This window comes from Papio anubis, chromosome 4 (genome assembly GCF_008728515.1).
Source record: "Papio anubis isolate 15944 chromosome 4, Panubis1.0, whole genome shotgun sequence".
NCBI lineage: Eukaryota > Metazoa > Chordata > Mammalia > Primates > Cercopithecidae > Papio > Papio anubis.
The window spans coordinates 179,946,705-179,959,387 of record NC_044979.1 but is presented as its reverse complement, the minus strand read 5'-3'; the positions used below and the strand labels follow the sequence as shown (position 1 = coordinate 179,959,387).

The window sequence follows — 12,683 nt, the reverse complement described above, 5'->3', positions numbered from 1 at the left end:
TGTTGCTCAAGCACCTCCTGACAGTGGCTTTGGCGTCCCTGGTGGCCTTGCCTGAAGCACCTGTCTCATAGGAGTGTTTTCCTTGATGACCTCACAGCAGCGTCCAGAATGCTCAGGACCTGAAGGACCTGGTCCTGGGAGGGCGCTCCTGGGTTAAATGAGACGAGAACGTCAGGGTCACCAGGGCAGTGCACAGACCACTCTGATTCCAGTTTGGGGGCTTTTTGGGAAATGTGGATACGACTGTTGCATGACGCTCTGCTTCTTTTGGTAACTATATATGTAGAAGTTGGCCGTCCTCAGCTGCACTGGTGGCGGGCAGGCGGGAGAAGGCTTTCGTTCCCAGGAGGCACCTGCAGAGGCCCCCGGGGGAAGCGCCGCCATGTGGTACAACACTGAATTTCAAATGGTTCCACAGAAACCAGAATAAATGTTTTAAAAAACAAACCTTTTATCATGGAATTAATGACATCTGGTTAATCTGGGTGGTGGGATCCCCGCTGTCATTCATTCTACGATAAAAGTTTCTTTAATCCCCCAGCTATGTCTCTGGAAAATACGCTGAGAGGAAGGATCCCATCCACTTATTTGGACAAACTGCTGAGGCGTGTCCCCAGGCCAGAGAGCGCTGCCTCGCTTGGCACCTGCGCGACCTGGGCTTTCGCCCGCAGCCTGCGCACTGGCGCTCCCGTGTGTGTGCGGCTCAGGTGAGCGCACGGCCCTCGTTCAGGGCCTCCCGTGGTGCGGCGCTGGCTCGGTTCACCTCCATTCCCTCGTGGATGGATATTTAGGTGGTTTCTAATTTTTCATGGTAACAAACAGTGTCGCTTTCGTACATGCGCCGGAGACTTTTCAGCACTGCGGACGGCAGGGTCCAGGAGGGCCTCCCACATGGTAAGATACGGCCCCGCCTCTTCCCAAAGCAGTGGTGCCAATCCCCCAATTCCGCAGCCTTTTCTTCCGGGACAGGCGGGGTGGGGTGCCTGGGGTTCCTGTCGGCAGGACCCTGCCTTCCCGGGGTGCCGATGTCTCGGGTTCCAGGGCCGTTTGGGCCGCTGCGTGGGAGTAGCCTGTCCATGCCTATTTCCTCCTGGGAGTTTATGCCTTTGTCTCATTGAAATCTTCTCAGTCCAGTGTCTTCTCTCACACCGTGGCTTCCTTTTTCACTGGTTTTCTGCTATGGTCTTGTGGCATAGAGAGGTTACTGTCTGTTTATGGAGTCAAGTACATCGGCGTTTTCTTGAACTCTTGCTCTCCGTGTCTCATTGGAGAAGTCTGTCATGCATTCAACTGTCTGCTGGTGATGGTCCCTACAGCCCAACATCCCCGGGCAGGCCCCGTCAGAGGGGAGAGGGACTAGCAGGAACCTCCAGGAGCCCCGCCGCATGGCCCCACCAGGAACCGAGCCTGGAACTGGGAGGAGAGGAGGGCAGATCAGGGGCTCTGTTCCACCCTCACCCGGGCCCTGGGATTGGTCACTCATGAATAGCAGAGGTTTCTTGGACTCCCTGTCTGCGAGGGACCCACCCCAACAGCCCCCCTGGGGAGGGTGCCTGTTGTAGAGCCGGGCTCTCTCCAGCCACTGTGACTACTGGTCATGTCTCTGGGTGCTGTCCCCACGGAGGTGATACAAAATGCACGACACAGGCCAACTTAGGGCTGCCTGACATCAGTGCGGACAGCCATCGCCAGCTCAGACCGTGCGCTGGGCTTGAATGCGTGGGGAGGGGGCAGTGATGCTGGCCGCACGGATGGTGAATCAGTCAAAGCAGAGAGGTGGGGACTTGGTGCTGTGCACAGAGCAAGATGGGGGAGCTGAGGTCCCCAGAGACAGACACCAAGCACCCCAACAGACACCAGAGCAGGAGCTCATGGGGTCACCAGGTGAGGGACCTACGGCGGGATGGGCAAGCCCAGCAGAGCAGGGGCCCTCCCTATGCCTCTGGGCAGGGTAAGAGGAGGAGAGGCCTGAACTGGAGCTGTGTGGACCCCTGACCCAGGTCGGGGGAGCAGAGCCACAGGGCCTTGAAGAACCTGGCCAGGTCTGCCCCGGGAGAGATTAGGGACAAGCCTTGAAAATCACAAGTCACGCACCTAAACGACATGCAGGATGTGCATTTCAGGGGCAGGGGGCGACGGGCCTTGGGGAATGTCCCAGTCAGCAGCAAGCATTCCACCCCCATCCCATCCCTCCACCCACCCCATGATGCTTTTGTCCCCATCGAGCCCCTTGTCTCCTGTGCAGGTGCAGCACCCCTCACTCTCCCCTTGCGTTGCTGCTAAACGGGCAGAACCCTCCAGTGGGTGGCACACAGGGACAGTGACCAGGTCCGGAGGCTACGGTGCCTGGACCCCAGACCAGCTTCCTGGCAGGTGACCCTGCAGGGTGAGCTCTCTCAGGTGGCGCAGTGGGTGGGATGGTCCTGGGACCTGGAGAGCCCCATAGCCCAGGGCACCGCAGTGAATGACCAGGCTCAGGAAGACCCGGGCATGGGGGCTGAGCCAGGACTGAGCCTTCCTGGGCATGGCCGTGAGTCCCACCTGGTGACCTCCCTGGAGGAGTTAGGCCACTGTCCCCTGTGACTTCTAGGTTAAGTCACTCACTCCTAGAAACAGTCATGGCTGGAGGAGACCAATGTCAGCTCAAAACCGTGTGTCCCCAGGAGCACAACAGGAAAAGAGAATCAGGTGACCAAGGAGAGTTTATTGGGGAGCAGGAGGAGGTGCTGACAGGTTCAAGTCGAGGCCAAGTGACCCAGGGCAGAGAAGCTGGGAGGCAGGACAGGGGACCCAGCAGGCAGGTGGGCACCTGCTGGGAGGCAAGAGCTGGGGAACAGCGACGATGGAGGCTCCTGGGAGTAAAGAGGGGGAGGTCACCTCAGCACAGGGGAGACACGGGGACCCCGTCTCAGGTAGGGGCAGCCACCTAACCCAGGTCGGGACCTGAGCCGGCTGGCCCTAGTGGATGTGCCCATCAGCAGCTAGACTCCTGGCCTGAGAAGAGGGCTCAGCAGGCTGGGCAGGAGCATGCAGGGTGGCAGAGGAGGGACACGCGGGAGGCTGGGTGGCAGCAGCTGGGCTGGCAGGAGGAGGCAGGGGCACAGCAGGAGGAGATGGGTACGCAGCAGGTGGACCTGCACACGGGGCCGCAGAGAAGGGACACGCAGGAGGAGGGTCTGCAGCAGGAGATGGTGCAGCAAGCCGGCTGGCAGCTAGTCTTCTGGCAACATGAAGAGGAAGACTCTGAGCAGACGGGCACGCAGTAGATGGGCTTGCAGCAGATGGGCACACAGCAGGCCTGTTGGCATGGGGAGGAGGTGCAGCAAGCTGACCGGCAGCTAGATTGCTGGGAGCATGGGGAGGAAGCTCCAGAGCACATGGACACACGGCACACGGGCTTGCAGCAGATGGACTTGCAGCAGACAGGCACACTGCAGGCCTGTTGGCAGGGGGAGGAGGTGCAGCAAGCCAGCTGGCAGCTAGACTGCTGGCAGCATGAGGGTGTGCAGGAGCTGGTGCAGCCTGATTGGCAGGGGCTGGGCTCACAGCTCACTGGGGCACAGACCAGGGCCAGACAGGGGGGTGGGGCACAGCAGCTAGTGGTACAGCAGCTGGGGACACAGCAGGGGGGCTCGCAGCAGCTCTCCTGGCAATTGTCCACCTGCCAGGAGGAGCCGGTACAGGTGCTGGGGGAGGAGACTCGGCTGACACAGCCCACGTCACTGGAGCAGACAGACATGGTGGATGCAGCAATCACATATGTCCTGGTGCAGCAGGTGTCAGCCATGGTGGGTGCTGGGATGGGTGGTGTGAGTGCTGGCGTGAGGTGTGTGTGTTTGCATGCCCTGGCTGCTGAGGTTTTATACACTCCCTGGGTATTTTCCTCACAGGAGTCTCACAAGCATTCCTTTTCCTTGTTGTGGCTGAGACTTTGCCTCCAGGCAACCCTAATTAGTTTACTTGCTGTGGGATGTTACTTTGGTCCCAGGACTGCTGCATGTGGTTGGGTGATGCTGGCCACTTGCAGGTGTCTGTGCCCAGCAAATACACACAATGATGCTGAATGTCTGCTGGTGGAGCTGGGAGTCGAACAGTTCATGAGTTGGCGAGTCTGGAAAACTCGGCCCCACTTTCCTCCTCTCTTTGCCTGTGTGTCTTTGCTATTGGGGTATTTGGTGCCGAGGTGGGGTGTGTTTTACCAGCAGATGCTCTTCACCTGTCCCAGAGTCCTGCTCCACTGAACAATGGGTGTCTTGGCTGGGAATGCCCCCGTGGCTCCACACCCTGCCACCCCCACCTGCTCCATCTGCAAACTCTGGTGGGGATGCCCCTGTATCAGTCCACTTTCACACTGCTGATAAAGACATACCCAAGACTGAGAAGAAAAAGGGTTTTAATTGGACTTACAGTTCCACATGGCTGGGGAGGCCTCAGAATCTTGGTGGGAGGTGAGAGGCACTTCTTACATGGTGGCAGCAAGAAAAAATAAGGAAGAAGCAAAAGCAGAAACCCCTGATAAACCCATCAGATCTCATGAGACTTATTCACTATCACTAGAATAGCACAGGAAAGACCGGCCTCCATGATTCAATTACCTCCCCCGGGTTCCTCCCACAACATGTGGGAATTCTGGGAGATGCAATTCAAGTTGAGATTTGGGCAAGGACACAGCCAAACCATATCATTCTGTCCCTGGCCCCTCCAAATCTTATGTCTTCACATTTCAAAACCAATCATGCCTTCCTAACAGTCCCCCAAAGTCTTAACTCATTTCAGCATTAACCCAAAAGTCCACAGTCCAAAGTTTCATCTGAGACAAGGCAAGTTCCTTCCACCTGTGAGCCTGCAAAATCAAAAACAAGCTAGTTTCTTCCTAGATAAAATAGGGATACAGGTATTTGGTAAATACAGCCATTCCAAATGGCAGAAATTGTCCAAAACAAAGGGGTTACAGGAACATGCAAGTCCAAAACCCAGCAGGAGAGTCAAATTTTAAAGCTCCAAAATGGTCTCATTTGACTCCAGGTCTCATCCAGGTCATACTTATGGAAAAGGTGGGTTCCCGTGGTCTCAGACAGCTCCACCCCTGTGGCTTTGCACCCCTGTGGCCTCCTTCCTGGCTGCTTTCACAGGCCGGCATTGAGTGTCAGCAGCTTTTCCAGGCACACGGTGCAAGGTGTCAGTAGATCTATCATTCTGGGGTCTGGAGGATGGTGGCCCTCTTATCACAGCTCCACTAGGCAGTGCCCCAGTAGGGACTCTGTGTGGGGGCCCTGGCCCCACATTTCCCTTCCACACTGCCCTAGCAGAAGTTCTCCATGAGGGCTCCGCCCATGCAGCAAGCTTCTGCCTTGGCATCCATGCATTTTCATACATCTTCTGAAATCTAACCTCAATTCTTGACTTCTGTGCACTTGCAGGCTCAATACAACATGGAAGCTGCCAAGGCTTGGGGCTTCTACCCTCTGAAGTCACAGCCTGAGCTGTACATTGGCCCCTTTCAGCCATGGCCGGAGTGGCTGGGATGCAGGGCACCAAGTCCCCAGGCTGTACACAGCATGGGGACCCTGGACCTACAAAACCACTTTTTCCTCCTAGGCCTCTGGGCTTGTGATGGAAGGGGCTGCCATGAAGGTCTCTGACATGGCCTGGAGATATTTTCCCTATGGTCTTGGGGATTAACATTAGGCTTCTTGTTATTTATGCAAATTTCTGCATCCAGAGAATTTCTCCCTAGAAAATGGGTTTTTCTTTTCTATTGCATAGTCAGGCTGAAAAATTTTCAAACTTTTATGCTCTGCTTTCCTTATAAAACTGAATACCTTTAACAACCCCCTCTCCCTGGTGTACATCTCTCTCAAGGCCCATCCCAGATGCTCTTCGTAGTTCTGCTTATCTCAGAATTATTAAACAATGCATATGCTCTGTTATTTCTTGCATTTTCAATTTCAGATATGATCTGATTTCCTATTGTGGAGGAAAGTACTTTCTCTTGTTTATCACCAGGCCCATGAAAAGTTCCCCTCTTCCCATCCTCAGAAGGCAAGGGCAGTAAAATATCAATATTTGGTTAAATCAGTGTTCAGAATGTATATTATAATAAAGTAAGTATTGTTCATAGCCAAGTCTGAATAGTGGAACCAGATTAAATTTCCTTATTTGTACATGTTTTGTTTTTGTTTATGTTTTCCCCCTCTTGGAGTTAAAAATTGCTCCTCCCCAAACTCTGACTCATTCATCCCCATGCTCCACTCAAGAGGTTCAAATATAACAATCTATTAGCTTCATTTATTTTTTGGAAACATCTCTCTTAGAACTCTCTTATTTGTGGACCGGTCTCTATTGACTGCTCCCTCAGCCTGGTACACAAGTTTCCTGGGATCTCCCTTCACTCTTGTCTTTGAATTTTCATTCATCTCTCTCTGATGTTGGATCCATTACTTCCTGGATGCCTTGTCTTTTCTTTCTAGATTTATGCCCTTGTTTTGGTGGAGCACATCCTCCAGTAACTTTCTGAAAATGGGTGCAAGGAAGATATATTTCTGAGCCATGGCATGACTAAAAATGCCTTTATTCTGCTCTTCTATTTGATTGATAGCTTAGTTGGATATAATCTGGGTGGAATTGTTTCCCCTTAGAATATTTTGGGGAAGATGTGGAACATTTCCAGAATCCTAAATGATCCCTTGTGCTGTCTCTCTGTTAACCCCTTCTCCCTAAGTATTAGTTGTTGTTCTACCTTCTCTCATCATTGGTTAGCTTTGCCTGTTCTATGGAGCTCTTTTGTTTTATGGTTCCTTGTTATCTGTGAGAAGCACCTTGTTGCTGCATGCATCAGTACATCACTCTTTTTTTTTTTTTTTTTTTTTTGCTACCCCATTGCATTAAATTCTACAATGTGTTATTTGTCCATTCTTTTTCACAGTGTTAGAGATTTGGATTATTTCCAGATTTTGGCTGCTATTAATAGTGCTGCTAGAAAAATTCTTGTACACTTTTTCACTGATACTTTTACTAATTTCTCTTCATTGTGCTCCCCAAAGTGGAATTGCTCAGTCATAGATAGGCATGTGTTGGTTTAGCATATACCAACAACTTTCTAAAGAAATTTACATCCCCACTAGTTGATTTTATAATTCCATTTATTCTGTATCTTTACAAAATGAGGTTTATCAGTCTTTTAAAATTGGTTTATTTTGGAAAGTGTGTAGGAATATTGCACTGTTGCACTAATGTGCATATCTCTGATGAGTAAAGCTGCTCATTAAATCTTGGATATCTTTTCTTGTGAAGTGCCTGTTCAAGGCATTTGCTTGCTTTTTAAAATATGGCTACTTGCGTTTCTTATTGATTTGCAGAAATTTATTACGTATTCTGAATATGAGTAATTGTATATTTGCGATGTGTCAGTGAATGTTCAATAACTGGCTTTTGTTTTTGTAACAAAAACCAAAACAGAAGTCCTGATTGACTGCATTTGCCAACGTCCACATGTGAATACTCCCAACCCAGCTAAATCCAGGCTAGCAAGACAATGTCACTTAACACAGAGATGGGAAGAGAGGGGTGCACATCAGCTCTTATGAGCCAGGGCATGCTGACTTTAGTGCACCACTGGATATGGGAATTGCAGATAACTCATCCAAGTCTGGGGTTTAAAAATAAAGTTTTTAAAAAGTCAGTTTTATTGAAGTATGATTCCATGCTGTAAAATGTACCTATTTAAAGTTATCATTTGATAAGGTTTGAGAAAATATACACTCATGTAACCACTACCACAAGCAAGATCTGGATTTTCTATCATCTCCAAGTTTCCAGGTGTACTTTTCATGATCAATCCCCACCCCTTCTGACTCTGCCCCAGCAAACAACTGATTTCCTCTGTATCTCAAATAGGTTTGTCTTTCCTGGAATTTCATATAAATCAAATTCTATAGTACAATTGACCCATGTGTCGATGGACACATGGCTTGTGTGGCAAAAGCTTCTTTAAACATTTGTGAGCAAGTCTTTGTGATATGATTTCACTTTTCTTGGGTAAACACATAGGAGGTGGAGTGTGTGGGGCATGTGAAGGGGGTGTGTGTCATGTTTACGACACCACCAAACTGTTTTTCAGAGGGATTGTTCCATTTCATGTTCCCACCCCAGCAAATGTAGGAGAGTTCCATTTCCTGCACACATTTGCTGACACTCGGTATTGGTCGTCTATTTCAATTTGAGTCATGGTTATGGATGTGTTGTGGTATTAATAGTATCGTTTGATGAAGAGACGCTCTTAATTGTGGTAAAATCCGATTTACTAATTTACTCTCTTATGTGTAGCATTTTTACCTCCTGTTCCCAAAATCTTTTCCTACCACAACATCGTGAAGACATTCCCCTATATGTGCTTCTAGAGCTTCATTATTTTTATTTCATTTATTGTTTATTTACTAATTTTTAAATTGACAAATAATAATTGTGTGTATTTACTGGGTATAATGTGATGTTTTGATCTATAATGTGATGTTTTGATCTATGCATGCATTGTAGAAAGATTAAATCAAGCCCTGTAATACCAGCACTTTGGGAGGCCAAGGCAGGTGGATGATGAGGTCGGGAGATCAAGATCATCCTGGCCAACATGGTGAAACCTTGTCTCTACTAAAAATACAAAAATTAGCTGGGTGTGGTGGCGCACACCTGTAGTCCCAGCTACTCAAGAGACTGAGGCACAAGAATCGCTTGAACCCGTAAGGCAGAGGCTGCAGTGAGCCAAGATCGTGTCACTGCACTCCAGCCTGGTGAGAGAGCAAGACTCTGTCTAAAAAAAAAAAAAAGAGATTAAATCGAGCTACTTAACATAACCATCATCTTACCAACTTACCATTTTTCTGGTAAATTAAAAATGTATTCTTTTACCAATTTTGAAGCATGCAACACATTATTTTTATGTGTCACCATGCAATGCAATAGGTCACTAAAGCTTTTTCCTCCAGTGTGATGGAATTGTTGTTTCCTTTTATCAACATTCCCTTCCCCGATTCCTCCCCTCTGGCAGCCCCCAGCCTCTGGTAACCACCTTTCTGCTCTCTGTTTCTAAGTTTGACAGTTTTAGATTCTAGACACAAATCATGCCGTTTGTCTTTCTGTGCCTGGCTTATTTCACTTAGCATAATGTCCTCCAGGTCCATTCAAGTTGTCACAAATGACAGGATTTTTCTCCTTTTCATGGCTGAACAGTATTCCGTTGTGTATATATGCCACATTTTCTTTATCCGTTTGTCTATTGATGGACTTAGATTGATTCCATACCTAGGCTATTGTGAACATAGGAATGCAGACCTCTCCCCAACAGAATCATTTCAGTTATTTTAGATATAAACCCAGAAGTGGGATTTGTGGATCATAGGGAAGGTCTATTTTTAGTTTTCTGAGGAACCGCTATACTGTTTCCTGTAGTGGTTGTACTAATTTAGATTCCCACCAACAGTGTACAAGACTTCCCTCTTTTCTATATCCTCCCTAACACTTGTTCGCTTTCATCTTTTTGATAAGAACCATTCTGACAAGTGTGAGGTGATGTTTCATTGCATCTTCAATGTGCGTTTTCCTGATGACCAGTAATGTTGAGCATTGTTAAATATACCTGCTGTCCATTTAAATGGCTTCTTTTGAGAAATGTCTGTTTAGGTCTTTTGCTCATTTTTATTTATTTATGTAGTTACAGTTTTTTGAGCCAGGGTCTTGCTCTGTTGCCAGGCTGTTTTGTCCATTTTTAAATTGGGTTATTTATTTTCTTGCTACTGGGTTGAGTTCCTTATTGTGAGCAGTAGCCCCTTGTCAATTATATGGTTTGCAGATTTTTTCTCCCAGTCCATGGATTGTTTCTTCACCCTGTTGATTGTCTCCTTGGCTGTACAGCTTTTCGTTTGATGCAATCCCATTTGTCTATGTTTTCTTTTGTTGGGTGTGCTTTTGGGGTCCTATTCAAGGAATAATTGCCTGGACCAATGTAATGGAGATTTTCCACTATGCTTTCTTCTAGCAGTCTCACATTTCAGGTCTTATGCTGAGGTCTTCAGTGCATTTTGAGTTGATTTTTGCATATGATGTAAGATGAGGGTCCAATTTTAGTTTTCTGCACATGGATATTGAGTTTTCCCAACACTGTTTATTGAAGAGTCTGTCCTTTCCCCATCGTTTGTTCTTGGCACCTTTGCCAGAAATCAATTGACAGCAAACACTTGGGTTTGTTTCTGGGATTTCTGTCCCATTCCATTGGTTGATATGTCTGTTTTTATGCCAGTCCCATGGTGTTTGGATTACAATAGCTTTAAAGTATTTTGAAATTAGGGAGTGTGATGCCTCCAGCTTTGTTCTTTCTACTCAAAACTGTGTTGACTATTCAAAGTCTTCCTACTCAAGACTGTTGGCTATTCGGAGTCTTTTATGGTTTCATATGAATTTTAGGATTGTTCTTTTCTATGTATTTGTAAAAATGATATTGAAATTGTTAGAGATTGCATTGAATCTGTAGATAGCTTTAGGTAGTATGGACATTTTAACAATATTAATTCTTGTAATCCATGAATATGGGACATTGTTCCATTTATTTGTGTCTTCTCCAATTATTCTCCAATTTCTTTCATCAATGTTTTGTAGTTTTCAGTGTACAGATCTTTCACTTCCTTGCTTAAATATCTTTCTAAACTCTTTTTAATGCTATTATTTCTTTGTCTCTTTTTTGGATCCTTGTTCATTGTTAGTATATAGAAATGCTATTAATTTTTGTATGTTGGTTTTGTAACTCGCAACTTTATTAAATTTGTTTATCAGTCCTAACAGTTTGAAGACTAACAGGTAGAGTCTTTACAAGAAAAGAAAACTACAGGCCAATGTCCTTGATGAATATAGATGCAAAAATCCTCAAAAAAAAAGACTAGCAAACTGAATTCAACAGCACATTAAAAAGATCATTCGCTATGATCAAGTGAGATTTATCCCAGGGATGCAAGGATGGTTCAACATACATAAATCAATAAATGTGATACATCACACTAACATTAGGGACAAAAACCACACGATCATCTCAATAGATGCAAAAGAAACATTTGAAAAACTTCAGCGTTCATTCATGATTAAAACTCTCAAGAAAATAGATATAGAAGAGATGAACCTCATCGTGATAAAGGCCATATGCAACAAGCCCACAGTTGATGCCATACTCAGTGGTGAAAAGCTGAAAGCTCTTTCTCTAAGATCAAAAACAAGGCAAGGATGCCCACTCTTGTCCTGGAAGTTCTAGCCAGAGCAATTAGGCAAGAAAAAGAAATAAAAGATACTAACATAGGAAAGAAAGAAGTGAGACTGTCTCTGCTGGTGATGTGATCTTATATAGAGATCTCATTATTTTATCTTTGACATTTAAGTCTAGAGTTCACCCCTAGTTAATTTTTGTGCATGGTGTCTCGATCGTCAGTGAGATTGGCTATCTTATCCTATGATTTTTGGCCATTGGACATCTTATCCTATAATTGAGTATTTCCATCTCTTTTAGTAATTTCTTTTAATGTTTTCTTTATAAATTCTGAATTTGAATCCTTTGTTACATACTGTTGGTGAAGGTAATCAGTGCTGGTTCAGAAACCAACAGAATTCAGCACGTCAATGGCTTAAGCCCACAAAGCCTTCCCCACTCCTCACATCGCCATCCAAGCATGCTGTGCCCCTACCTTGTGGACCCACTCTGGCACGGGAGCCTCCAAGATAGCCTGCCAAGGAAGAGAGGCAGCAGGGCTCCCAGAGCCTGTGGCCGGTTAGTGGCAAACATCTCCTCATGCACGTTTAACCAATAGAAACTCATCGTGTGGCCCTAACTAACTGCAAGGGGCTGGAACCTGCCCATGTGCCCAGGAGGGAGACAGTGAGCCCGCAGACTACCCAAGATGCCCCACAGGTGGCTTCTCTGGATGGGATTGGTGGGAACTTTGGTTGTGTGCTTGTGCTTTTGTGTGCATTTTACTGCATTCAAGATTGTCAACATTTTCTCTAATGATTTGTGCCTTTTGCATTTTTTATGAGATATTGGTTCTTTCACCAAGGATGGCAGTAGGCATTGTTGACAAGGGGCAAATAGTGAATGTCCAGGTGACAAAGGGCAGTTTCAGCCACCGTCAGCTTCTGTGGTGCAGCTGAGAATGGCCCCTTGGAGGAGGCCTCCTCTCTCCGCCCAGCCCCCTGGTGCGCCCTTCCTCTGAGCGAGGCTCTGAAGTTCCACCTTGGAAAGGAACTTGATGTTTCTCCCCCACAGCACACCTCCCTTGAAGTTCACACCCGGGGTGTGGGGGTGTGTTTGCACAGAAGCTCACATGCCTGGATGCTTGCTGGGGCCATGCACTGGGGGAAGAGCCAAGTCTGGGATGCGCAGAAGAGGACGTGCTTCTCTGAGCAAGGCCCCTCCGTCTTGCTGTCTGTGGGATTCAGGTGCCTGTAGTTGGGGGGCTCACCACATGGTCCTCTTGGTGCCTCCTGGACAGCCAGAGGAAAGCCAGTGAGGCAAAGCCTGGCTGCCGACTTAGGGTGCAGCCCTCATGCCAGGTGGGGTATGTGGGGGCTTATTCCTTGCTGGTGCTCCAGCCCCAGGCCAGAGTTTCAGGTCACAGCCTCTGTGGCCACCACAGGGGAGGGATGACTTGTTG

At 47.4% G+C, this 12,683-nt stretch overlaps 1 protein-coding gene across 1 annotated transcript; it reads right to left on the bottom strand.

Annotated features, from left to right (window-relative positions):
• Nucleotides 1–2,939: 2,939 nt before the first annotated feature.
• Nucleotides 2,940–3,803, bottom strand: LOC101021331 (keratin-associated protein 10-8). Its single transcript, XM_031665803.1, has one exon. It carries the CDS (start codon nucleotides 3,785–3,787, stop codon nucleotides 3,008–3,010), a length of 780 nt encoding a protein of 259 aa, XP_031521663.1. The 5' UTR covers nucleotides 3,788–3,803; the 3' UTR covers nucleotides 2,940–3,007.
• Between the last annotated feature and the right edge of the window lie 8,880 nt (nucleotides 3,804–12,683).

Excerpts from the sequence above, each read along its gene's own strand:
- LOC101021331 (XM_031665803.1), bottom strand. The coding sequence starts at position 3,787 with ATGGCTGACACCTGCTGCACCAGGACATATGTGATTGCTGCATCCACC.